Source organism: Phycodurus eques, chromosome 12, assembly GCF_024500275.1.
Source record: "Phycodurus eques isolate BA_2022a chromosome 12, UOR_Pequ_1.1, whole genome shotgun sequence".
Classification (NCBI taxonomy): domain Eukaryota; kingdom Metazoa; phylum Chordata; class Actinopteri; order Syngnathiformes; family Syngnathidae; genus Phycodurus; species Phycodurus eques.
Window position 1 is genome coordinate 3,528,692 of NC_084536.1, and position 24,255 is coordinate 3,552,946.

Genomic DNA, 24,255 nt, shown 5'->3' on the forward strand with positions numbered 1-24,255 from the left:
ATATGCTTTCGAGATTAAAGTTGTAGTTTACAAGAATAAAGTTGTCAAACGACAATAAAGTCATTTATTTTAAAGTCGTAATATGAGAATTACGAGGAGGGAAATTTTCATTTTGAGTTAAATTTAATTAAAATACTTTTAATCTAAAATATGTTTTTCTCAAAAATATATCACTTTATACTCGCACGATTATGACTACTTAAAAGTGTATTTTATTTTATTTTCAGTGTGGCGCTGATACTGAGAGGAAGCAAAACCACTATAAAACAACCTACAGTCGCACTTGGACATAAACCAATCTCTTCATCGGTGACTAAGCACGACAACTGTTGCTGTGTGTTTGTGTGTGCGTAGCTGTTTGTGTTCTCATCAGTCTTTGTGCTCCAGTTAAGACTCGACTTTGCCGTACGTGCCTTCCGGGGGGCGATACTGTTTGGGGAAGGCCTTGAGCTGGAGCGAGTTAAATGCGTATTTGCGACATCCCACGTTCTTCATGGTGTTCTCCCGTCTGCAGCCCTCGCTGTGTGCCCAAGGAAAGCGCGAGTCACACGACGTGAGCTAACAATTACAGTATATACTGCACAGTAGTACCTTGACTTACATGAATGGAAAGACCATTAAAAGACATTCACTGCCATTGACGGCTTTCGAAGTCAAAGATCCCTGTTAACTGGCAAGGCTGGCAGTGAATGATTAATTCATTACAGCCTATCAAACCACACCACAATGTTTATACATGTCCTTAATAAAGAAAAACAGCACTGTATTGTTGCATACAAAGCTCTCAATCAACGTAAAAAAAAAAATTTGCGCTTAATCACATGATTTCCATTGCTTGCAATTAATTGATAATTAATTGCAGATTTTCTATCGGTTCTAAATGTACAATAAAAGGATATTTTTCAAGTTGTTAGTACTCATCAATCTATGAGTGGACAAATATGCATACCTGATGCAAATATATTTGTTGCAAAATTTGGAATTTAAGCCCAACAAGAAACAACAGATGGGTATGTACTATAAAACTGTTACTTTATTGTACTGTACTGGTGCTGTTCCTGTAAAACTGAACACATAATAAGAATTACACACATTAAACATTTAAATACAACACATACTTTGTATTACAAACAAATAGCTTAATGCCAGCTTTATGCTAACACACAATGTAAAAAAAACTATTGACGGGCTAACAAAAATTAGCATTAAAGTTGCGGTAGTTGTACCTTCATTTAACGAGAGGGACTATATGACAATACTCACAGGCATATTTCCTTCCTCCTCCGTGAAAAACGAGTTCTATTTTTGCACTTCAATCGCGACTTTCTGCTTCTGTTCGTTTAACTAATGCAGGTGTGTTATTTGCATGCATGCACCACACTGCCCCTAAGAGGCCAAGAAACGCACAACAGGCGTCCACAACACACCAAACAAGGCACATAACAGGAGCAGTACTAGGCTAGGTGTGTTATTCGCGCGTTAAAAATATTTTCCGCGGTTAAAGGACATTTAACGCATTGTTAATGCATTAATTTTGACAGCCCTAATAAAAACAATAAAGAAAAAAACTCGTAAGTCAAGGTACAACTGTATTAGCGATAAACATCTGGCGACCAACTGACCTGCGCATACAGTCCAGAGCCTGGTAGAAGACCTGCGGCGCCAGGGCGTGCTCCTGCTGAAGGATGTGACACTGCTCCAGGGTCAGCGACATGGCCGTGCGGTCCTTGGCACTCTTGCAGCTTGTGAAGCGCACGCCGTTCAGGCGCCGGCACGCCTGGAGCCAACACAAAAATAGAGGTGAATAGATTCACAGGCTGAGAATAAGGAAAATTCAAGCCGAAAGCAGCGAATATGGAACCTCGGAGCACCCTTTTTCATGGCGAACCCTCAAAATGATCATTCAAACTTTGACGCTATGCTCAGCCCACATTAGATGGTGTAGTGGAACACGTGGTTGGCTACCGAGGCGCTTTGCAATGAATCCTTCTAAGACTGATTCCCAACCTTCATTAAGCCAAAGCACACATTTTTACATTGAAAACTCACAGCACACCACCAAACAAAAAGTGGATACAGCAATCACTTCTTGCTTTAAAAGACGGGTGTGCTCCGCTTGAGAGACATGAAAGTCAACCTATATAGAACTGTGACAGACAGGCGATTTGCTGGCTAAACCATTAGGCAATGTGTCTCACACTGACGGTCTCACTGCTGCTTACCAGAATTCCTTGTGCTCTTTTAAACTACCGGTTGTATAAAATCAAGCTAAACATTGCTCTTTACTTGCATTTGTTCCATATTGTTGGCCCACACAGGTCCATATTGTTCCATATTTTTATGTGTGTGTGCATTAGCTTTATTGCACGTCGGGCTTTCTCGGAGAAGCCCAATGAGCTGGCTCAAACTTAGAAGATCGCTGAAATTGAAAGGGTCCGCATTGAAGCGCTTCATGATGCTGGATGACGGTCTCTTCCTGACAGGTGGGTTGATACATTTGTGAAGCGCCGTACCTCTGCCGCCTGCCACAAAATCTCCACGTTCTTGCTCTTCTTGGCGTTGACGTTGTGGCTGAGCTGTTTGAGCAGATTGGGCAGACTGGTGGTGCTACGGGAGCGAGGAAGACCTGACAGGATGACAGACGAGGAGGAAGAGCGGCGCAGGTGAGGCCAACATTTTTGCGGGTGGTTGTCTTTGTGCTTTAAAGCCGAGCGGACTCACAGTCTTCTGGCAGGACCTCTTTAAAGTGGTCGTAGTACAAACTGAGGCGCCCCATGCTCTCGATGTTGATGACCTCCTGCAGAGATGTGTCTCCAAACCTGCACACACACATGAACGCAGACAAATTACATGGAGTAGGGTTGGGCAGTATGGCCTTATAATACAGTCTCCGATTTTTGTTGCGGTCGTGTCATTGGACTCGCGGCCGCATGTCTGAGGCACTCGGGCGAAGAAGGGGCGGAACTGTCAACCGATCACCACGGCTCCAATGGTGGCGGAAGATGCCGATCTGACCTGGCAGACCCAAACTTACCGTGAGGGTCTGCTGGGAACATCTGGCACAATCGCCTGTCAGAAGGAGCTTCGACTCCCGCCTCTGACAGAACTTCGCCCACGTCCCCGGGAGAGGCGAGGGGAGATTGAGTCCGAGTGAAACATGTTCCATTGTTGAAGCATCCGACCGGAGCTGTGGCCGTAAGGTGGTCGGTGGCTGTCGTGGCGGCAATCCCCGAACCCGCTGGTGTGGGATGCTGTCAAGCTGCCATCTCAGGAAGGGGAAGCAGTGCTCCATCAACACTGTGTATGGCGGGGACGAGGTACAGCTCACCTTAACTCGGGACGTTGTGAATTGATGGGGAGAATACCCCGAAGACCTCCTCGGTTCCACTGACACGCCTTCTCACGAGGAAGCAGTCTGGGGACTCTGAGGCAGGCTCTCCCATCTCAGGGGTTGAAGTCACCTAAGTGGCTATAACGCTCCTCAGTGGCAGGGCCCCGGGGGTGGATGACATCCGCCCCGAGTTCCTAAAGGCTCTGTATGGTGTGGTTGACACGCCTCTGCAACATCGCGTGGACATCGAGGACAATGTCTCTGGATTGGCAGACTGGGGTGGTGGTCCCCCTTTTGAAAAGGCGGCCAGGAAGGTGTGTTCCAACTACAGGGGACTCACGCTCCTCTAACTCCCTGGTAAGGTCTAGTCAGGGGTGGTGGACAGGAGGGCCTGTCAGGAAGTCGAATCTCGGATTCCGGGGGAGCAGTTGGGTTTTCGTCCTGTCCGTGGAACTTTGGACCACGTCTACACCCTCGGCAAGGGCCTCGAGGGTGCATGGGAGTTTGCCCAACCAGTCTACATAAACTTTGTGGACTTGGAGAAGCCGTTCGATCGTGTCCCCTGCGAGATCCTGTGGAGGGTGCTTCAGGAGTAGTTTCTTATTGAGAGCACGTTTATTATCAACTTACTTCTCAGCGAGCGTTTGCTGCTCATTGATGCCAACGTTGAAGAGGACAGGCTGCACGCGCAGCAGCATGCCGTTCTGGATCTCCCGCGGCAGCGTGTCGAAAATGGCGGCGGGGATGGGGACCCTGACGTTAAAGCCGTTCCTGTTCCCGGTGATGACGGGCAGCGTGTCCGGGCTGAAGGCCGTACTCGCTTGTGTGATTTTAAAGGTGACGTTCCTCAGGTCGTTCACCCCGACGCTCATGTCCTCCAACATGGCGAGCTCCTCACCTGAAGGTGCAAAAACACATTGTATGTGCAGATTGTATTAATGATTAAGATGGCTGTTCCGTAAACATTAGTGTGCCATGAGAGATCATCAAAAATTATCATTCATTTCATACAAATAATGTATCTTATTTTATACATCAATTTGCAGTGACGGGGAGAACTGAATTGCTCTTCCACAAAATGGCAGAAGGTACAATTAAGTGTTTCCACCTGTCGCCATTCATACAACAGAAGAAAAGCTTTGCGTTCGACTAAAAAGATTCAGACTTTACACCGAGGAGGTAAATTTGTCAGTAGCAAATCATGATTCGTTCAGTATGTAAATACTTTTTGGGGACATTTTTGTTTGGTGGTGTACCGTGAGATTTTATTTATACCTACACACGGGCGCACACACACACACACACACACGAGTGCACGCACACATTACCGTAGGTGCTGAGCAAGCTCTCGTACTGCACCAGCAAGCCGATGGTGTGGAGCTGCTTGAGGAAGCCTGAGTCGCAGAGGCTGTTCCTCAGCTTGAGGACGAAGCCGCAGACAAGAGCCGTTAACTGTAAGCACACAGAACAGAAAATATCACCACCATCATCGTCATCATCATCCAGGTGCAGGTGGCTGCAGAGTACTGACGGTCTGGCAGAAGACCACGTCACGGCGGTACTGCAGTGTGAGGCTCATGGCGATGGTTGGGGCGCTGTCCTGCATGAGGAGGAACACCAAGGCCTTCTTGGCTTTGTCGCTCATCAGCGAGGCGCAGTCGCTCAGCGTGGAGAGCAGCGGGTGCAGGGCCTCGGTCCACTCCCCTTCGGGTAAGAGCCAGCGTTTACATTACACTACAGTGTACGTTTTGTGTTTGTTTTTAAAGCTATTTGTTGTTTTTGTGCTCTTTTTCTTATCTTGGTGTGGAGAAACTATGTTGAAGTGAGGGGAAGAGCTTTTATTTGACCAGGGGTGTCCAAACGTTGTCTTCTAAGAGCCACGTACAGAAAAATCAAAGGAGGTAAGAGCCACTTTGACATCTTTAATTTATTTAACACACTAAATGAATCCATCGGTGTAGTTAAAACTATGTGAAACTATAATATACATACACGTACCGTTAGCTATAGCTCGGTAACAAAGCAAAAGGATTTTTCAGGATTTTGGGTTGGTGGCCGGGTATCCCACTATAGCTCAGTGGTGGGATCATATAAATTCATAATGAATAGATTCACCACTGCACTGAGAAGCAACAGAATCAGAGCTCCACGTTTAGAACCAAAACAGAAGCATTCGATGCTAAGCTGACCTTGGCGTCACATCTTACCAGATGATGAGAAACAAGTACTGAAGTAAAAAGCAGGCAAACAACACGGGCAGTGTCACATTTTTATTCTAGTCGATGCCGCGGGCTGCTAAAAAATGGACGGTGGGTCGCAAATGGACAGCGGGCTGTAGTTTGGACACCCCTGTATTAGACAAGCAAAAGCCCTGCCTACTAGAAAAATAGCGCTTTGTCACCATCTTGTGGCATCTATCAGCAATTATTCGCTGATTTTTTTGGAACGTGGGAGGAAGCCCGAGCAGCCAAAGAAAGCCCACACAAGCACAAGATTCAAACCCAGAACCTCACAAGCGTGTGGCAGAGGTGCTAACCACTAACACATGGTACCACCGGCTATAAAAAAAAAAAAAAGCAATAATAACACTGGAGTTATACTTTGAACCCCCCTTTGTTGAGATTGGTCCTTCTTTTGCAATAAGTGGGCCAAAATAACGAAGAACGCAAGAGGCACTGAACTGAGGTCTTGTAAAATATGCAGCGGTCTAACTTAGTCTAGGTTAAACTGAATGTCCGGATTTTGGCTACCGTCTCGTCTGCGATTTCAAACTTACCTGGCGATGTTTTCCCCCGCTCAGGACTGCTCCCTACAGTGACAGACAGCAACACATTGTGAGCACGTGTCAACACTGAAACAATTACGTTGCGATTATATTTTCAGCAGGGTAGCTAACTTCTAATTGTAACCAACTCCATTCCCAAAGTCCTCCTCCCAACACTGCAGTTAGGTTAATGCGGATACCTCATTCTTGCCGTGAGCATGTGCGTGTCTGGTTCTTCAACTACTATGAAAACGTTGGAGGATGACCTTTTTGGGTGCTTCTGGGGTCCTCGGTGGCCAACGCGAACACGTCATCAGAGCTGCTGTCGCTCTGGAGCTGATCGCCCCGCAGTAACCGTTCCACCCTCAGGATCACACACTCCAGACTCTTGTCCACCTTCAGCCACACCTTCTCCTGCACGCACAATACACACGATAAAGACAAATAATAAAGACACACGATGCGCACGCGAGGCTCGTGGACCGTCTCGTACCCACTCTTCCCCGTGCAAGTCGGCCTGCGAGCAGGCGCGCTTGTTTTTACTCGCGTCGATGCTCTCCGGGGGCGTGGCGAGGCGCGAGGGCGAGGTAGCCGCCCGCGACGGCGACGGCGGGCGGTGTGCTGGTGAGCGCGACGGCGAGCGTGAGGAAGGCGAGAGGGAGGATGAGGAAGGGGACGGGGTGCCTCGCGGGGCGGACTCCGGGCGGGCGGCGGCCAGCGCGACGATGGCCGAGGACAGGAGCTTGGAGTCGCACACGCTCACCAACTGACGAGTCTGAAAAAGGCCAAAAGAAGATTGTTAAAACTCACTTCATTTATACGTAAATGTACGATTATGTTGAGTAGGACCTCAGCATAGACCGAGTGGTTATTGGAAGATGTTTTGTGTTTTTTGCTTTTCCATGCCGTGACAACGGGGCGCTCTAAAAGGGCCACACCAGTAAAAAGTCTCTGTCACTACGCTGGCTGACACTTCAGACATCGCCGTTCTGCCGTTGTCTGCGCGGTGTGCCCGCACTCATGACCGACAACAAGGCGCACACGCTGGCAGTCACGTCAGATTTAAAAATGAAAAATGAAAGCCTCCTCTTCGCCCTTCTTATTAAATGAGAAGGGAGCCCACAATTCCCACTGCTATTGAATATAACACAAGCTTCGATGGACCAAATCCTCACGCTTCTGCTCACCTTCTCTTTGAGGATGGCCAAGGTTCTCTCCAGCGCGTTGGCCGAGCGCTCCTTGGCCGCTCTCGTCAGACGCTCGATGTAGTAGCACACTTGGGTCTTCAGCGTGTTCATTTGGCCGATCAGCTCCTTCGCTCTGACGACATCCTGCGGCTGGTACGCCATTCCTCTTGGCCCGGCGGCGCTATGGAAGAAAAACAGTGACGATTGGGGGTTAATTGTGTGGCACTAACGACGCGAGTGACGCACCGACGTCCTCATCAGTCTCACCTCTCTTCCTCGTAAGAGCTGAAAGTGGTAAAAAAAAAAAGAAACGAAAACAGGGGAGAGGGGTCATGTTTATTGCTAAAAAAAATCAATGTGGGTGCAACATAGTCGTGAATGTGCACTACTTACTGTTTTCTGGCCTCTTCAAGCCTGTGCAGCAGTTTCCTCAGGCCGCAGCCTTTAAAACCTTGATGGTGTGCAGCAGGCGCGCCGTTCGTCACCACATCGTATGTGTGATCTAAGCCAACGACACGGGTTAAGGGTCATTGGCAAAGATGCCAAGTCAATGATATTGCCACGAAACTCTCACAACTTTGATCATTCATTAGGCGCACAATCTAAATAAGATCCAACGCAAGAGACGCCTCAACAAAGCTAATAATGCTGAGCCAGCTCTTAAGTGGTGGATCCCATTAGATTGAGTCTTCTTTCTCCGGTGAGCGATAGTGCACGGGCGAGTTACCGTAGCCGGACTCTCCGCGTACTCTCATCCTCTGAATGTGCAAATTTGTCGGAATAAACTCTAACTTCCGCTCGGCTTTCAGTGTGCTCGATTTAAAAGAAGGTCCTGAAAGGGAGAGAGAAAAAACAAAACATAACTGTATTTTTTTCCTTTTTCCTTTTAGCATGATTTATTGAGCTATTTATTTATTTTGAGAGAGAGAGAGAGATGAGAGCTACAGTACAATCTAATGCAACGAATGCAACCAATTGGTGGCTGCTAAGAAGTGCCTGACTATTTATTTTAAGTGATAGTCATATACAGTGCAGTACACAGACATGAACAGGCAGTTATATTCTGCCTTATGCAAGTGGCGTCCCACCAAACATATCATGTTTTGTCTGTTTTGTGATGCCATAATATCATAGCTTTTTCTCACCTGACACTAGGGCAGAGTTCATGTGATGTTCTAATTAACAGAATAATGCAGTGTAATGCATACATTTCTTTTAAGTGCAAAGAATTTTTTTTCGAACAATATGCAACGTGAATACAGTATTTCCTCAAATTGTAGCTGCATCGTCAACTTACGGGAAATGCTCGCAACCCGCAAATAGACACCCTCGGCAAAAGAAAAGGTCGTAAATTGATAGACGCTATCATTCACACCCACTTAAACCTCTTTGCAAACCAAAACGTCAGCACCTATCAAAGCAGTCGGAGGAAGAGACTTGCATATTGTATACTACTGCTCCGTGTAGCATTAGAGATGTAAAGAGACTATCGTTAATGACGATTAATGTTCCAGGAGACTCGGGCACGGACGCTCCAAAATGTTGGGCGCATCCATGTTTACGTTTTAAAGCTACGGAATGTTTGTATTGTATTTGCGCTTCTTCTACCTTTGTACTCGTGCAGGTCGCTGATGGTCTCCTGATATGTGAGAATGATGGTCTGGTACTGAGTGATGATCTGCCTCCGGAGGTTCTCCCAGCACGGAGACAGCTCGCCCAGCTCCTCCAGTTCACACACCCTGTGTGTGGTTACAGGTATTCAGAAGAATAAGCGCAACCTCGGGGTCATGAAATTCCCTCACCAATTGTGTGTGTGAACGCTTCGCCGCGCCGTCAATTCAAACCATCACCAAATTGAGTGATGGGAATAAAGGAAACGTGATGATGAACAGCGAAGACGAAGTGGAGCTTGTTATGAAACCGCTCTGTCCAGGCTAATCAGTACAATAGGAGAGATAAGTAAACAATAATATACCTATCATTTTTTTTTCGGGCTGTGGGTAATGTTTACGCTCATGCAGTCCTGACAAATAAACTCAAATGAATCAATAACATTGATTTATCACCCCACCCTAACGAACATAGCGAGCTGTCAACGTTACCTGACGGCGTCTTCTTCCAACAGCAGCTTCACAAACTGTCGAGGGATGTGCAGGGAAAGCGCGCTCTCAGCCATCTGCTCCAGGACGCGGAGATGTTTGCCGTCCGTGGTGGGGAAACGGTACATCTGCGACATGACGCCTCCGAACACTGGAACGCGCGGAAACATGGCCACGTTTACGAAATAACGTAGGAACTTTCCTGAAGTTCAGATGCTCTCTGATGATACTCGCCGGCCTTCAGCAGGGGATCTTTACACAGCGACGAAGACTTGAACTTGATGCCTTTGGATTCAGTTAAGCTTTCATCAACTGGAAGAACCATCTGAAAGCGTGAGACAGTGTTTATCCCTCCGTGACGTTACATTGCTACAAATTAAGGCAGCGGAAGTCCTCATGCATACACTGTGTACAAGTACAAATAAAACAGTACTACAGACACTGAAAAGTACGCAAGTACAAAAGTAAAAAGTACAGTTTTATCTTCAATTATTGTATATTCACAAGACCCAATTTCATAACTTGGTACAACAAATTTTTTTAACTTATTGCTCAGACTGAAAAAAGGAATCACGCTTCGAGTGCTAGCGAGCGTTGGCTTGGCTTTATGCTAACAAAACAACTTGCTCACAAAGCTTTGCTAACGTTGTGAACTGATCAACAAAAAATGACAACTGAAAAAATGACAACTTGACCTTTCTCAAAGAAGCGACCAGAAATGGACGGGGGAACCTGAACTACAAGCAACTCCTCGCCACTCACTCTTCCGTTAACGGTGTCTCCTCGCTGTAGTCTGGCAACCGGAGCTCTCTGCTCGCGTTTCTCCTCGATCTGCCAGGCGATGACCGTGAGGTTGCCCACTCGCTCATTCTCGGCCGACCTGGACGTAAACTCAGTGAACAAGAGCCCCGGTCCAGCCGGAGGGGACTTTAAAGTAGCAAGGCGCTCGCCGAGGTGGGCTACCTGAGAGTCAGGTGCAGGCGGTGGTGTTTGTCCTGCAGGAGCTCCTTCAAGGAAAAGATGGCCGAGCCGAGCATGTACATCTGTTCGACACGAGACGCAACTGATATTTCAAGGAATTCGCCAAAACGGGTCGGTTTGATCACGACGCGAACATTTCGGATGCGACTTACTGTGCCCTGGGAGCGATCCTTCACATCGTAGACCGAGAGCTTGACCTGGGTCTGCTGAGTGATCAGAGAGTCCTGGAAGAAGGCCACGCTGCTCAGGAACATGGGGTTACTTGTTCCCTACGGGCCACATGGGAAAAGGTCGAAGTCGCTTCTCTTTAGCGGCAACGAGGAAGGAAGCGTTCTGTACCTCAATGATTTCTGTTTGCGAGTGTTTGGTCCAGAAGGCCTGAGGGGGAGTGGTGCAGCTGACGGCCACAAAGCTGCTGGGCTTTCGGTCCACAGTAGGTGTGACCAGTTCACTGCAGACTGGAGGAAACAGGAAGTCAGAGCACTCACTAATCCTTCGCGATGCTCTCACATGAATATTTTGTCCAATGGTGTTTGCAACACAAACAATTTGAGCTACAGTGGAGAAGTTTTGATACAACCCCAAGTTCCCAGAGTCCCAAAGTCAACAGGCTAAGGATAACTCATTTGGTCCCGAGTCACCTTGGCCAATCTCTATGACCCAAGACCTAAATGTTCCTGTCCTCCTTTTGATCAAATTCTAAGCGAGACTCAGAGGATTCCTAAATCAACAGAGTGATTCTTTTTTTTTTTTCGAGCTGAGTTATTTTGCCAGATGGCGAGTCTAATTTATAGGTTCCACTTTGAAGTAAGTCTGAGCAAAAACTGCAAGTCTTCTAGTTTAAGTTGCGAGGGTCTATGAAGTCAGCAGGGTTCTGATATAAAGCCAGTCACAGTCATCAGGTCCAAGTCTAGTGTAAATCTTGGCTTTTCCGGTCCGACGACTCTGATCTTGTCCAAGTCTTGTGTTGTGTGGTCTGAGTCACGTGTCCAATCCCCAGCCGAATTCACAAAAAACCTGAATTCTGGGTTAGTGAGGTGGTGTTTCGTACTGATGAGTCCAAAAGAAAGTCACCTGCGCCGAGTCCTTTTGTTTAAGACTCGAGCAAAAGGCAAGTCAATAATCAAAAGTTTGATTCAGTGAATGCCAAATGACCGGGGTCAGATCATTCGGTCAAAATGAAAAGTCCTCACAGTTCTGGTTCACGTTTTCAGCAAGTCCCCATCTATAGCAATGGTGAGCCCCAAGTTGCCAACAAATCAAGATTCCCAAACACGTTCTGCGTCATTTAGTCCGAATATAAAGTGAACCCCAAGTGATTCGTTCCTTGTTTCAAACAAGCCACGGGCCTGCTGGTCTAAAGCTTGAGTACGTCCTAACTGTTCTGGACCGAGTAAAAAAAATGAAATAAAACTCAAGTCATTTGTTCTCAAACAAGTCAAGGGAGCCCAACATTTTCTGATCCTTCTTGTGAGTGAGTGAGTCCCTTGTTGTGAGTCCTTAGTCATTTGGTTCCAGTTTCAAGTAAGTCCACTGGCCATTCTGTCTTTTAATGAATGAAACCAAATAGTTGTGTGATCCAAGTTCCGCGTCTAAGTCGTGTGTTTTGCGAGTCTCACGTCCATCTCCGAGACAAATCCAACTTTGTGTTGCGTCGGCCTTACCCAAACTGAACTCTAACGCCGGCTCATCTGGATCCTGACAGTCGCCTGTGGACCAGAGAGGAAGAGGAGCTCTGTCGGAATAGCTTTTCATCATGAACGGAGCAGACACGTCGCCGGGGTTACGGTCGCCGGGTTACCTGACAGCGCCAGCCCCATCATCTCCGACGAAAGATCAAACGTGTTGGCCCGGCAGACCGACCACGGCCGGTGACGGGGGCTGCGCTCTTTCCCGGACATGGAGGGGTCACGGCGTGGCTGAGGATGCATTTTGGTTCTTTTGAACTGTTTTAAGAACCCTGACGAAATCTCCAACGCACCAACAACCTGAACGTCCGCCGTAATACGTGCGCCTCGTGCGATGATCTCAGCGCTCACGCGTGAGTCACTAGTGAGAGGCAAACGGGAAGAGGAGTGGGGGTTAGTCTCGTTGTCGCCATGGAAACGGATGAGCCAGACAACCGACGACGACGCTGACGTCACCCTCACGCACAGCTGGCCGCATGTAAACTGAGGCCATTATGCGCTCACACGCACCGACCGACTCTGTTGACGCGCTAACGTAGGCAGCGGCAAACTTTTCCCAGTGTGACTTTTCACGGCGCTAAAAATACATCCGCTATCTGCTCATTAATCGAAGGATGAGGAAGTTTATTCCGCAAACTCTTCCCACAAAGTCAGAAGTATAGATTTGTCCAAAATGGAGGAGAGGTGTGTCCCAATACTTTTGCATGTACAGTTGCCATAAACCGACCATGGAGTTGTTTTTTTTTTTTTTTTTTTTTTTTTATTTGTCTTTTTTTTTTTTTTTAAATCAAATCATCTGTATTCAACTAACACGGGTATTAAAGTACCTCTTGCATTATTGGGAAGAGTGCAAAATAAAATCACAAATCCATTCAAATGCATTTTGCATATTCATCATAATAATAACAGTAATAGTTATTATTATCATGATCACCATCGTCATCAATCTAAATGTAAAATTCAAATGCAATTGGGTGAAATAAAATAAAACGATTAATATTAATACAAAAATAATTCGAATAAATTGGGGGAAAATATTAAAAAAAAATCTCAAGAATTACTAATAAAAAAATGTATATAATATGCAATATATATCATTTGTCACTGTCAATAAGAATAGCGATTGGGGTTTAAGGGGTTGACCTGTTAACCAACAACAACAATGGAGGACAAGTGTTTATAGTGTTTTACTCAGCATGCAAGGAGACAAGTTGTATCCACGAGGAGACTGAGGGCCGCTCGGGGGCACAAAATCAGCATTTCTCAACTCGTTCAAATCCATTCGGAATGCTGGAAACATTTGACAATTGCACCTCAACCTCAATATTTCTCAACTGATTTAAATCATTCTCGAATTCAGCATTTCTCAACCGAATCAAAACATTAACGCAGCAACTTCAAAATGTTCAACATTCCAAAAAGAGCCCAAATTCCCCAACAGAAAGTGTCATTCCCAGACGAATGGCGACAAATCACAAATTCACCTGTACCCTATATTCAGTTTGTGTTTTTTTTGTTTTGTTTTTCCCTTTATCCATCGCCTCTTTTTTCAGATTCATTCTACAGCATTTGAGCTTGACGTCTTATCGCGGTCCTTGCAGGTGGCCCGCGCCCGCACGAGCGATCCGATGACTCGGCAGCGAGGCGGCACCCTTAAACGTAGCACAGCAAACCTTCTTTGGTCCATCTCGCAAGGCCTCAAACGCACCACATCCGGTTGTGGAGAGAATGAAAACATCCCTTTCCCTCCTCATAATCCGCAGCCAAATGCAAGCCTGCACTTTAAATCCCGCACGAAACACGGTGTGTCATGCAGTGTGTTTACTAGGACGCCTGCGTCACTTGAACGGCAATTGCGTGCGCGTGCGTGTGTGTGTCACACAATCGCACAACACGACAGTACAAATTTGCGTCATGGTGCCGACTGATGCTTTAAGAATAGGAGAGGGTGAACACAGAAGAAAACAAAAACAGCCCCCCCCCCCCACCCCACCCAACACACACACACACACACACACACATCGATATGAATTTATCATCACCGCCTTCTCGCGCTGTGTGCGTGACGTCATCTGGGATTTGACTCCATGCAGTGCGGAAAATAACGCATCCAACCTTTAGGAGAAGGAAGTCGAAGAAGCAGAAGAAGACGTGTTGTCATCGACGCCGCCGCCGCCGATCTCATCCCGACCGCTCGACGGCGTCTGCAGGCTGCACGAGACTCGCCCAGACTCCCCGTGACACCTTGCAGGGACGCCTCGTCGCCGCAAGAGGGAGCTAAATGTTCGCTCTGACACAGCAACTCCGCTGATTTTGGTCATATTTATTTATTTATCTATTTTGAATTGAGTTTTTACGGGGTTAAATTAATTACGAAAAAAAGAGATTAATTATTTAATACTCTTCTGAAAGTAATTGAGTTAAACGTTGCTCATTTGTAAAGCTCTGTACGATAACATTTGTATGATGAAAATGTATTATTATTAATATTATTATTATTATTTTAATAATAATTAATTGTAAGGCTAATGCTCGGGAAAAAAATGCAAGACGAAAATTACAAAAATAATAATGCGCCAACTACAATTGCTGGGAACGTACACCGAACAAAAAGAATCATTTGAATGGACTTGATTTGAACATTACAATGTGTTAAAATGACATCATTTACCCAAAAAAAAAAAAAAAAAAAGGTCATATTAACACAGTTAAATTAGGCGCAACCGATCTACATGTTCAATTTTGTTTTCAGTGTATGACGGAATTCAAAGTTTATTTAATCATCCGTTAGACTGGAAAGAGTGAAAGAGAAACGGAGGAACGGGTTTTTTTTTTTGTTCAGTAAGACGAGAAGTTGAAAGTTGCGCGTCCCTCGAAACTCGCCCATTGAGAGCCCGCCAGATCACGTGACAGCCAATCAGTCGCGACCGCGCCCAGACTGGAGAGGAACTCGTGCACGCGCCCCGCAGGTGTGATCGACGGCGCAACTTTGGACGAACGCTCTTCAGACGTTCGAGAAGAAAAAGTTGCCGCAACTTGAGATGACGTCTTTGTCACATGCCGCGTGCAAAAAGTTCTTTTCGCCTTAATTAGTTTCCCGCTGGATGGCGTGACGTGGGCTCCGAATCTGCAAATGGATCCTCGCCTCAGCGAACCTCGGGACGTTTTACTTCTCATTTGCGCCGTTTTAAGCGTCCTGCATGGCTGCGCGGGGGAAATCCCACCTGGGCCCACGGCGGGGGGTAGGGTCACGGTGTTGCCCCCGGTCCAGCCGGACGGGCCCCAGGCCTACCCGGAGCCCGAAAAGGACAACTTACCGGTTTTCACCATGGACTACCCGAGAATCCAAATCCCCTTTGAAATCACTCTGTGGGTGCTGCTCGCCTCTTTTGCAAAGATCGGTAAGTGAGAACTGCAGTTCCAAAGATGTGTTAAAAAAAAAAGAGGTACTCACACAGATAAAAAGTAGAATTACTCCTTTACTTGAGTGAAAATAAAAAGGCACAGACTGAAATGTTCCCCTGTTTTGAACACTTGCCACAACAACAAAGTTCTCATTATACAAAATACAGATTGCAAAAAAAAAATCACACACAAAACACTCATTTTAAGCAGATATAAGATGTGATTTTATTGTCATTTTCTTTCACACTAAGTACACTGACAAATGTACTTAATTTTGATGACAGCGTTGTTATGTGGCTCCACAACCTTGTATGTACCTTTCAGCTAAAATGGTTGCGTTCCACAAAAGTGCGAATTACCCGTTATCGCAGATGCTGACTTTTGAACATGGCACCGGTAACAATTGCTACTCGGACAGCCATCGTTACGTGTGTTGTTGGTCTTCTCGAGTGAGCCGCACAGTTTGAGAGCAGTAAGCGCACGAATGTGAAATCAGTTACGATGTTAAAAAAATCGCCCGCTTAACGATGCGTAACACGGCGTCGAGCTCGGGCGACTTGATTTGGTCAATGCGACGTTTGCTGGGATTTCAGAACATTTCCTCTCTTCTCTCAGGCTTCCACGTGTACAACAAGATCACCGTGTGGGTGCCCGAGTCGTGCCTGCTGATCAGCATCGGCCTCATCGTGGGCGCCGTCATGCACTCTGTCAACGAGGAGCCCCCCGCCGTGCTCACCAGCAACGTCTTTTTCCTCTACATGCTGCCCCCCATCGTCCTCGACTCGGGCTACTTCCTGCCCACCAGGCCGTTCTTCGAGAACATCGGCACGGTGGGCATGTGGACTCTGGGAACCGAATCCCCCTGAAGGTCTCACAGGGACACCGGGACCCTGACCCTAACCCTAACGAAACAAACAAAAAGAAAACATCTTGCTTGAATTTCCAAACACTGCTTTTTCCAAGTTGGTATTACAAGCCTTCAGCTTATTCCTGTGCACTCTGACGACGACGACGACACAAATGATCTTCAATCGCTAATTTAACATGCTTAAACATTTTTTTTTTTAAAAATCACTAAATGCAACAATGAGCTGACAAAATGTGAATAGAAGTGGAAATGCCCTTACCTGGTGCGGCTGCCTTTCTTCTGCAACGAAGCGTTACAGCGATCGGTTTGAACGAAACAAGCCTACTCAAATGTGTCTCATCTCGCTATTTTCACTCGTTATGAGCCAGACTTTCAATATAGGTGAGAATTGCATCACAGAACGTCGTTGAAATGTGCTCTTTGTCAGTTGCTCGTGTCAACAGGCTCTCGCAGGTTTTTGACCGAAATGTGGGCGGGCCAAAGTCTGGCTGAGAATCAAATATGTCATCGGAAAACAAGCCGAAATTTACTGCCGAGTCGATTTTTTTTTTTTCTGCAGACATCATTTTGAAGTCGAGAAGTATGCAATAAGTGCCACTGTTCCCATTGTTCGAGAGGTCCTTGACTGTTTCTGTGCGGGTGCGCAGGTGCTGTGGTTTGCGGTGGTGGGCACCCTGTGGAACAGCGTCGGCATCGGCATGTCGCTGTTCGCCGTCTGCCAGATCGAGGCCTTCGGCGTGCAGGACATCAACCTGCAGGAGAACCTGCTGTTCGCCGCCATCGTCTCGGCCGTGGACCCCGTGGCGGTGCTGAGCGTCTTCGAGGACGTGTCGGTCAACGAGCAGCTCTACATCGTGGTGTTCGGAGAGTGCCTCTTCAACGACGCCGTCACCGTGGTGAGTCGTCGTCGTCGCCGCCGCCGCCGCCGAGCCGATGCTTGTTTTGGTGACATGAGACAATGTGGGTCGCGTATAAAAATGAGCACCGATGTTTTTACCCACCGCAAAGCGAACCCTGAGGGGAACACTCACAGGCGACGGTAAATTCAGCTTTGACTCTCTCTAAAAAGTGAAGTCAGCAATTTCCTGACACCCACAAGTGACATCGCACTTGGATGGTAAATAACAGATGGAGAAACACTAATATGGCCCGCCGTGATTTTTCGGCGGTTCAGGTATGAACTATTGGAGGAAAACAAAAAGATGAGCTCACCAATTACCACTATCATGACCAACATTAAAATAAAATACAATAGCAAGACAAAGGTTGTATTCCTACAAAGTATATTTACTACTATTAAGCCACTGTGACTTTATGTACAGTCGGGTTGTCGTCGTGTGGATTGTTGTTGTTTTTTCACCGGCTCCACCCTCCATTTAAGCTCCGGTTTGGCCCCCCTTTTTTTTTTTTTAATTGTCCAAAGGGTGATTACATGAAAGCGAGACGTACTATTGTGTTTCTCCTCAAAGTTTAGCTCACGTTTGGCTGCAGTTCTGTGGTCCGTTTTTGGTTTCCAGTCTTTAGCGCAATGTTTGGTGCAGCTCAAGTGGAATAAGTTGACAGAGGGAAGTAACGTTGTTCAGCTCCGAAAGTTCTCCTGTGTCGCAGTTCGGAGTTTATTTGCTCAGATGTCGCCAAACCAGTTTATGAGGTCACTCTTGCAAATGTTATGGGAGGGCTTAGAGCGCAAATCCTCCGAAACCGGACGGCTGACACTTGAAAGATCCCCCCCCCCCCGATCCCCCCCTGCGCCATCTCTTATCTTGTTGTTGCCAAACACTCCCGCCTGCATTTAGCCCGCTTTGCTTTCGGCCGCACTCGCCTTAAATACGTACAGTTGTCGAAATGAAGACGAAACGTTGACATTTAGTCAGCAGTGAAAGAGTCCCGTAGAACCACTTTATTAGGTACACCTGCACACTCTATCGAATGAGGCCCAATAGAAGACCTAAAAAACATCCTAATGCTCACGTTTGACCCATCGACGTTGTTAGGGAGGTATTCATTTCATAATGTTTCATATTGTAGTTTTAGGTTTCGGTTTTCTAGAACGCTGTAAGAATCAGCTTTACAGATGCCATGTCTGCTGTTTTCAGGGAGTTACAAATAACAAGGTGACAAGATGCGTCGATCTTGCGATGAATCGTACGTGATTATATACAATCGGCTTTCACATCATTGATGTGTTATTATCGTGATGTTGTATTGTAAGCTGCTGTTTTTCATATCTTGTCGTCATCCGAAGCACAGGATTGTGACGCCGACACCCGATCTCCATGCTCGCGTTTATTTCGCAGTTTGGTATTGATACGACATCAGATGTCAAAGCTAGCGTTCGTACAAAATATCGACATTGCGCTGTCGCCGCAGTATCAACACATCAACATTAGCTATCGATTGTACGGGTGGTATAAAATACCGATATGGTGACATGTCAAATGATTATCTGACAGTATTGACACGCCAGCATTGCTTCCGTGTTTATCACGATGGAGCACAGCTGCTTTTCTTCCAACATCGATTACTGCGCAAATGCTGCATCGTGATATTCTGTTTTCAAAGATGTCCCAATCGTTTCGCGCGGCAGGCGAGTCTGCGATTCACCGGCCGATGTCGTCGCAGGTGCTGTACAACATGTTCAACTTCGTGGCGGAAATGCCGGTGGTGGAGCCGGTGGACGTGTTCCTGGGCGTGGCGCGCTTCTTCGTGGTGGGCTCGGGCGGCATGGGCTTCGGCGTGCTCTTCGGCTTCGTGGCGGCCTTCACCACCAGGTTCACCTCCCAGGTGCGGGAGATCGAGCCGCTCTTCATCTTCATGTACAGCTACCTGGCCTACCTGGTGGCCGAGCTCTTCGCCATCTCGTCCATCATGGCGTGAGTACACGTCGACGAGAATCACGGCGCGATGGTTCGCTCGTGAACCGAATATCGTGCGGGAATTTGCCTGAACGACGTACTTAAGTACAGCAATGAAGTATTTGTACTTCTCGGCACCGTCTCCTCTTCCCGGTAGCATCGTGACGTGCGCCCTCACCATGAAGTACTACGTGGAGGAAAACGTCTCGCAGCGCTCGTGCACCACCATCCGCCACGTGGTCAAGATGCTGGGCTCCATCTCGGAAACGCTCATCTTCTTCTTCCTGGGCGTGGTTACCATAACGACGGAGCACGAGTGGAACTGGGGTTACATCCTCTTCACGCTGCTCTTCGCATTTGTGTGGCGGGGTCTCGGTAAGGTCGCGGGGGCTTGCGAAAGCAACATTTTGACCGACTGACGTACAAAAAAAAAAAACATGCTATCATGCTATCGCTCGCAGTTTAGTAGCATCGGATACCGAAACCGGGCTGATCATCGATATTGTAAAATTGCATCATTATGTCATTGACGTTGACACGAGACGTGATACAAAAGTGCTGATATTGCAATATATCCGATGGTTCGATCTCAAGACATGATACAAAATATTGATATTGCGATATACCACGTCATTAGAATCAATATTGATATAGCGTCGTACAGCAACACGGGGGTGATACAAAATATCACTTGTGTCTCACTGTATTGCATTGTAACGCTTATCCGTTGATACATAATATTGATATCGTAATACAGAGCATTCGAGGTATAGCATCTAATTGCTATTGCCCTCCCTGGCAGGTGTCTTAGTGCTGACCCAAATCATCAACCCCTTCCGCACAATCCCCTTCAACCTCAAGGATCAGTTCAGCCTGGCCTACGGTGGCCTGCGAGGGGCAATCTCCTTCGCCTTGGCCTTCACTCTGCCCGATAACATCGGCCGCAAGCAGCTCTTTGTCACCGCCACCATCGCTATCATCATCTTCACCGTCTTTGTCCAGGTAGCAAGCGACCCGTGTTGTTGGACAGGACGTCCACGTTGACTTTTAGAATTTCTCTTATCATCATCTAACCCAGTGGTTCACAAAGTGTCATACGAGTTAGGTGCATTGAATATTGCCAGGCATTTTCATTTGAATCATCAGTTCTTTTTTAAAAATTGTACTATATGTTTCAGCACGGGCATCTTAAAGGCCTCTTTTGTTCCCCCTCCTCGTCCTTGCAGGGCATCAGCATCCGGCCTTTGATCGAGTTCATTAACGTGCGCAGAACAAACCGCAACCTGGACACCATCAACGCTGAAATTCACTGCAGGGTCCGACCCGCATCGCATTATGTTTGTGTGTGTGTGTGTGTGTGTGTGTGTGCGCGTACTAACAAATCTCCCCCATTTGCGCTCTCAGCTGATGGAGCACACCGTCGTGGGCATCGAGGACCTGTGCGGGCAGTGGAGTCACTTCTACTGGAAGGACAAGTGAGACTCATTGATAAACACCAGTGAAACTTCTGCTCGACATTTTCCTCTTTTTTTCTTTTCAACCATGCCCGCCATTGTCTGCCGTGGCACAGAGTGGGAAGTTTGGATGCGGTGTCATGTTCAGCTTTCCGCAGGCCGGACTGGTTTTTATCTGCCTAAAGCTCTTCAAAGTTCCTCGTCGTCGGTTGACTTATTGACAGGAACGCATTTTACTACATTGGGAAAATGAAGTTCTTATGCAGAATGTTTTTTTAAATGACAGTCTGTGTTTTTTATTTTTTTTTTTGGGGGGGGGGGGGGGGGGGTAACATAACACATTTAAAATAAAGTTAAACCTTTATGTATGACGAATGGGAATGAAAATGACCCCTAACATGAATGAAAAATTAACTCGAGGCCAGTAATTTTCCAAGTGTGGCACTGGCACTACTAATCAGTGGATACGTGGGCTCCCTCTAGTGGTACATAAAAGAATCACTGAATGAAATGTTGAACCCATGCATAATGTTACAGTGGATTACTTTTTTTTTTTTTTTTTTTCAATCCAGTACAGTATTTGGGAAGTCCACTTAAAATGAATGTCTTCCCACAAATCCCCCCACCCCCCCAATCAGGTTCATGAAGTTCAACACACGCATCCTGCGTCGGATCCTGATCCGCGACAATCGCGCCGAGTCGAGCATCGTGGCGCTGTACAAGAAGCTGGAGCTGCAGAACGCCATGGAGATCCTGGACACGGTGTCGGGAGACCTCAGCGCCGCCCCGTCCGTCGTCTCGCTGCAGTATGATGTCATCTTGTGTGTTGTCCCCCCCCCCCCCCCCCAAGCCCCACCTCAGTGTGTTCAGATGAACTCATGAGTTTCTTCCCAACTCGGTTCAGTGAGGAGAAGAAAGGTCCCGCTAAGCCCAAAAAGAAGTTCCTGGCCGCTGACCTGAGGAGCATGCACGACATTCTGGCCAAGAACATGTACAAGATCAGACAAAGGGTGAGTCCTTTGATTTACTACTTAGTTACTCATTCATAAATTATAATCAATATATTAACAAAAATCTACTCAATCTTAGGCTTACAAGTGGTTTTGTTAATTTTGTAATTTATTTTTTAAACCCGGCAACCAATCCCGGCTTGCTAAATACTTCATACTGGATTTTGTTTACGTTCTCAGGGACGAAAGGTTAATTTTCGTTTGGAAGCAGCAGCTTTTATTCATCTTATAGTCTCAGTAATAGTTTTACTGTTTATTGATGTTCAACTGTTGAACATGTAACTTTTTTTTGAATGAAAATGTATTGAGCGTTGTGCATCAAGACCACACCACACATACATATAGTCAGTATACTTTAAATGCACATGTATATATACTATATATACTGTATATATGTACACGCATCTTCAGTATGCTGTATCGTATTACGGCATATGTGTGCATTGCAAACCGATGCTCATGTTACAAATAATATGCTCCTGTACGTAACATGATTAAACAACACTACTACTAATGATATCATATAATATACAAATTGAAGCTATGTTTAGATTATTTGTACTGAAGTAAGGCCTGCACTTGAGGTTAGGGGGTACGGACCTATGACGCGTACACCTCGTCAGATGACGATACACATGGGTTCCGCGCCTTTATCAACAGCGTATCTTGCTTTCTGTCTGCCACCAGACGACGTCGTACACCGGCAAGCACGCGCTGCCCAACGACAGCCGCACCAGAGAGATTCTCATCCGACGTCACTCCAGCATCCGGCGCGGCCTCCGCCCGGGAAGCTTCCAGGCGCCCGTAAATCTTGACACGCTCGCGCCATGTTGCCGCGTCCTCTCTGTAAATCATCAGTTTGTCTTTTTTTTTTTTTTTTTTTAAAACTATTATTATTATTTTGAAGGTGGTGCCCAAATCGCACAAGTACTTCTCACTCCCTGCTGGGAAGAACTTGGACTCTAATTTCCCACCTGTGATGCAGAGCGACACAGGTGCGTTGTTGCTTTCCGCCCACTTACGCGCTTTTCATAATTGCCTTGTGCTTCCGTACGAGCTTGCATTTTGCATCACGGGATCATATTTCTTTTATTTATTTATTTACTTTATTATACAAGCCAAAAGTCACAACATTGTACTTTATCCATCGTTAATGGGGGTTACAGTAAACCCCTTGCTATGTCACGGTTCAGTTTTCGGGGGTCCCAGTATTTTGCGTTTATTTTTATTTTATTTATTGTTATTATTTTTCTGTACTACAGTTGTTTCTCTATGTACCGTAAATGTTATACATGCTTACATACATTTGTGTGATGTGTCAAAATCAACACAAGAATTCTTGATCTAAGATCAAAAACATAACTTCGGATAAAGTCTCACTGGTATCGTGATACATAATGAATTCAAATATTGAATAATCATAAAATTTCGACATCATATACCAATGGATAAAGCATTATTTTTATTATTCACTATACCCAAACCATCCTAAATTCTTGGCTCTTGTCCCACCATAATGGTCAACATTAAAGTACAGTAACACAGTAGACCTGTAAGTGACAATCAAAATTGTATTCCTAAAATGTATATTTAATATTATCGTAAGCCACTACAACGTCATGAACAGTTTGAGCGTTGACACTTAAACGTAGGAAAATCAATTTTGCCTAAAATAATGACTCCTTTCAAATGTACAGTTAAATGGAAAACTGGACCTAAGTGTTTAAAAAGAAGCGGTTCTTAAAGATCAAATGTTTTATCTCAGACAGTGATTCTTTTGCCACTTTGAGTCACTATTATTATTCTTTTTGCTTCCAGATGATCAAGAAACCATGTCGGAGGTGTCGTTCCCCGCCAGACGCTCTGGTTTCGCCCCGCCATCACGCTCCTCGTCCAGGGCGGCGCTGCCGCCGCGCCGGCTGGACACGCTGGAGGAAGTGCCCTCCGTGGACTTCCTGGACGAAAGACGGGCGCGCGGAGGCCAACCCGGAACACGTTCCCCCTCCGGTGAGCCTCGCCGCCGCGCGGACGCGTCTGGCAAAGACGCCTGGGCCGCAGAACCTCGAGACGACCCCAAGCGGCGCCCTCTGCTCAGGACGCCTCAGGGGAAACCCAAAAAGTGACGACTGCGTGGCCTTTTAGTTTTTGTTTTAAAGGAGAACAAGCGTGCAACATAAACTGAGTGGACCACGAACAATGACTGATGTGGTCCAACTTGAAAAGTTTAGGAATTTCCCCCGGCTCAGATGTGATTATTTCTTTTATATATGTATCAGTAAACGTTGTTTTTAAACTCATTATTTATTGTGTGTGGATTTTCTCGTGTTTGTTTTGAAGTCAACACAAACTGCTGCTGGTGTGTGTGTGTCGCAGTGCACCAAAGAGCATTTGAATGACTTATTTATTTGAAAAAGCTACGTGTTATAGCGCCCCCTGGTAGTCAAGGCATGCACAGCAGAATGAGCAACACGATGCCTATTGAATTATGATGATGTACGAAGGGAGTTGGGAATGAGTGAATGATTCCGAACACAGCTTCAGCTTCACTGGTCGTCTCGTGTTGATACAGTAGTGATCTGAACAATTTGTGGTGCATTGAATACAGCTAAAAAA

General features: G+C 46.4%; 2 protein-coding genes and 1 long non-coding RNA gene across 6 annotated transcripts; 2 read left to right on the top strand and 1 right to left on the bottom strand.

Annotated features, from left to right (window-relative positions):
• Positions 1-385: 385 nt before the first annotated feature.
• inpp4aa (inositol polyphosphate-4-phosphatase type I Aa) lies at positions 386-14,271 on the bottom strand. 3 transcript variants are annotated; one of them, XM_061691876.1, is made up of 24 exons: positions 14,166-14,271; positions 12,164-12,411; positions 12,027-12,071; positions 10,702-10,820; positions 10,515-10,631; positions 10,345-10,424; positions 10,144-10,261; positions 9,616-9,706; positions 9,385-9,532; positions 8,891-9,021; positions 8,010-8,114; positions 7,676-7,784; positions 7,550-7,567; positions 7,283-7,463; positions 6,589-6,870; positions 6,362-6,509; positions 6,108-6,140; positions 4,863-5,035; positions 4,660-4,783; positions 3,962-4,229; positions 2,722-2,819; positions 2,514-2,626; positions 1,623-1,777; positions 386-520 (listed from the first exon to the last, which is right to left on the bottom strand). In XM_061691876.1, exons 2-24 carry the CDS (start codon positions 12,291-12,293, stop codon positions 388-390), a joined length of 2,919 nt encoding a protein of 972 aa, XP_061547860.1. In that variant the 5' UTR covers positions 12,294-12,411; positions 14,166-14,271; the 3' UTR covers positions 386-387. The 3 variants fall into 3 exon arrangements, with proteins under 3 accessions (XP_061547860.1, XP_061547861.1, XP_061547862.1); XM_061691877.1 differs by having other exon boundaries at positions 14,093-14,271; XM_061691878.1 differs by having other exon boundaries at positions 14,071-14,271.
• LOC133410551 (uncharacterized) lies at positions 8,954-9,930 on the top strand. Its single transcript, XR_009769559.1, has 2 exons — positions 8,954-9,037; positions 9,408-9,930. It is a non-coding gene; the product is annotated as an uncharacterized LOC133410551 (long non-coding RNA).
• Positions 14,272-15,003: 732 nt separating the features above from the next.
• Positions 15,004-23,939, top strand: slc9a2 (solute carrier family 9 member 2). 2 transcript variants are annotated; one of them, XM_061691879.1, is made up of 13 exons: positions 15,004-15,451; positions 16,071-16,285; positions 16,971-17,219; positions 18,946-19,196; positions 19,336-19,553; positions 19,981-20,180; positions 20,405-20,494; positions 20,583-20,653; positions 21,271-21,453; positions 21,537-21,642; positions 22,330-22,446; positions 22,550-22,637; positions 23,461-23,939. In XM_061691879.1, exons 1-13 carry the CDS (start codon positions 15,184-15,186, stop codon positions 23,763-23,765), a joined length of 2,361 nt encoding a protein of 786 aa, XP_061547863.1. In that variant the 5' UTR covers positions 15,004-15,183; the 3' UTR covers positions 23,766-23,939. The 2 variants fall into 2 exon arrangements, with proteins under 2 accessions (XP_061547863.1, XP_061547864.1); XM_061691880.1 differs by having other exon boundaries at positions 21,271-21,438.
• The last annotated feature ends 316 nt before the right edge of the window (positions 23,940-24,255 follow it).

Bases quoted from the DNA above. Each gene is read 5' to 3' on its own strand.
- slc9a2 (XM_061691879.1), top strand. From the start codon at position 15,184: ATGGATCCTCGCCTCAGCGAACCTCGGGACGTTTTACTTCTCATTTGC. The intron at 15,452-16,070 runs GTAAGTGAGAAC...CTCTTCTCTCAG, and splicing joins CGCCTCTTTTGCAAAGATCG to GCTTCCACGTGTACAACAAG. The intron at 20,495-20,582 runs GTCCGACCCGCA...TTGCGCTCTCAG, and splicing joins ACGCTGAAATTCACTGCAGG to CTGATGGAGCACACCGTCGT.
- inpp4aa (XM_061691876.1), bottom strand. From the start codon at position 12,293: ATGCATCCTCAGCCACGCCGTGACCCCTCCATGTCCGGGAAAGAGCGC. The intron at 7,785-8,009 runs GTAACTCGCCCG...TCGTTGGCTTAG, and splicing joins ACGCGGAGAGTCCGGCTACG to ATCACACATACGATGTGGTG. The intron at 521-1,622 runs GTCAGTTGGTCG...TTGGGCACACAG, and splicing joins GCTCTGGACTGTATGCGCAG to CGAGGGCTGCAGACGGGAGA.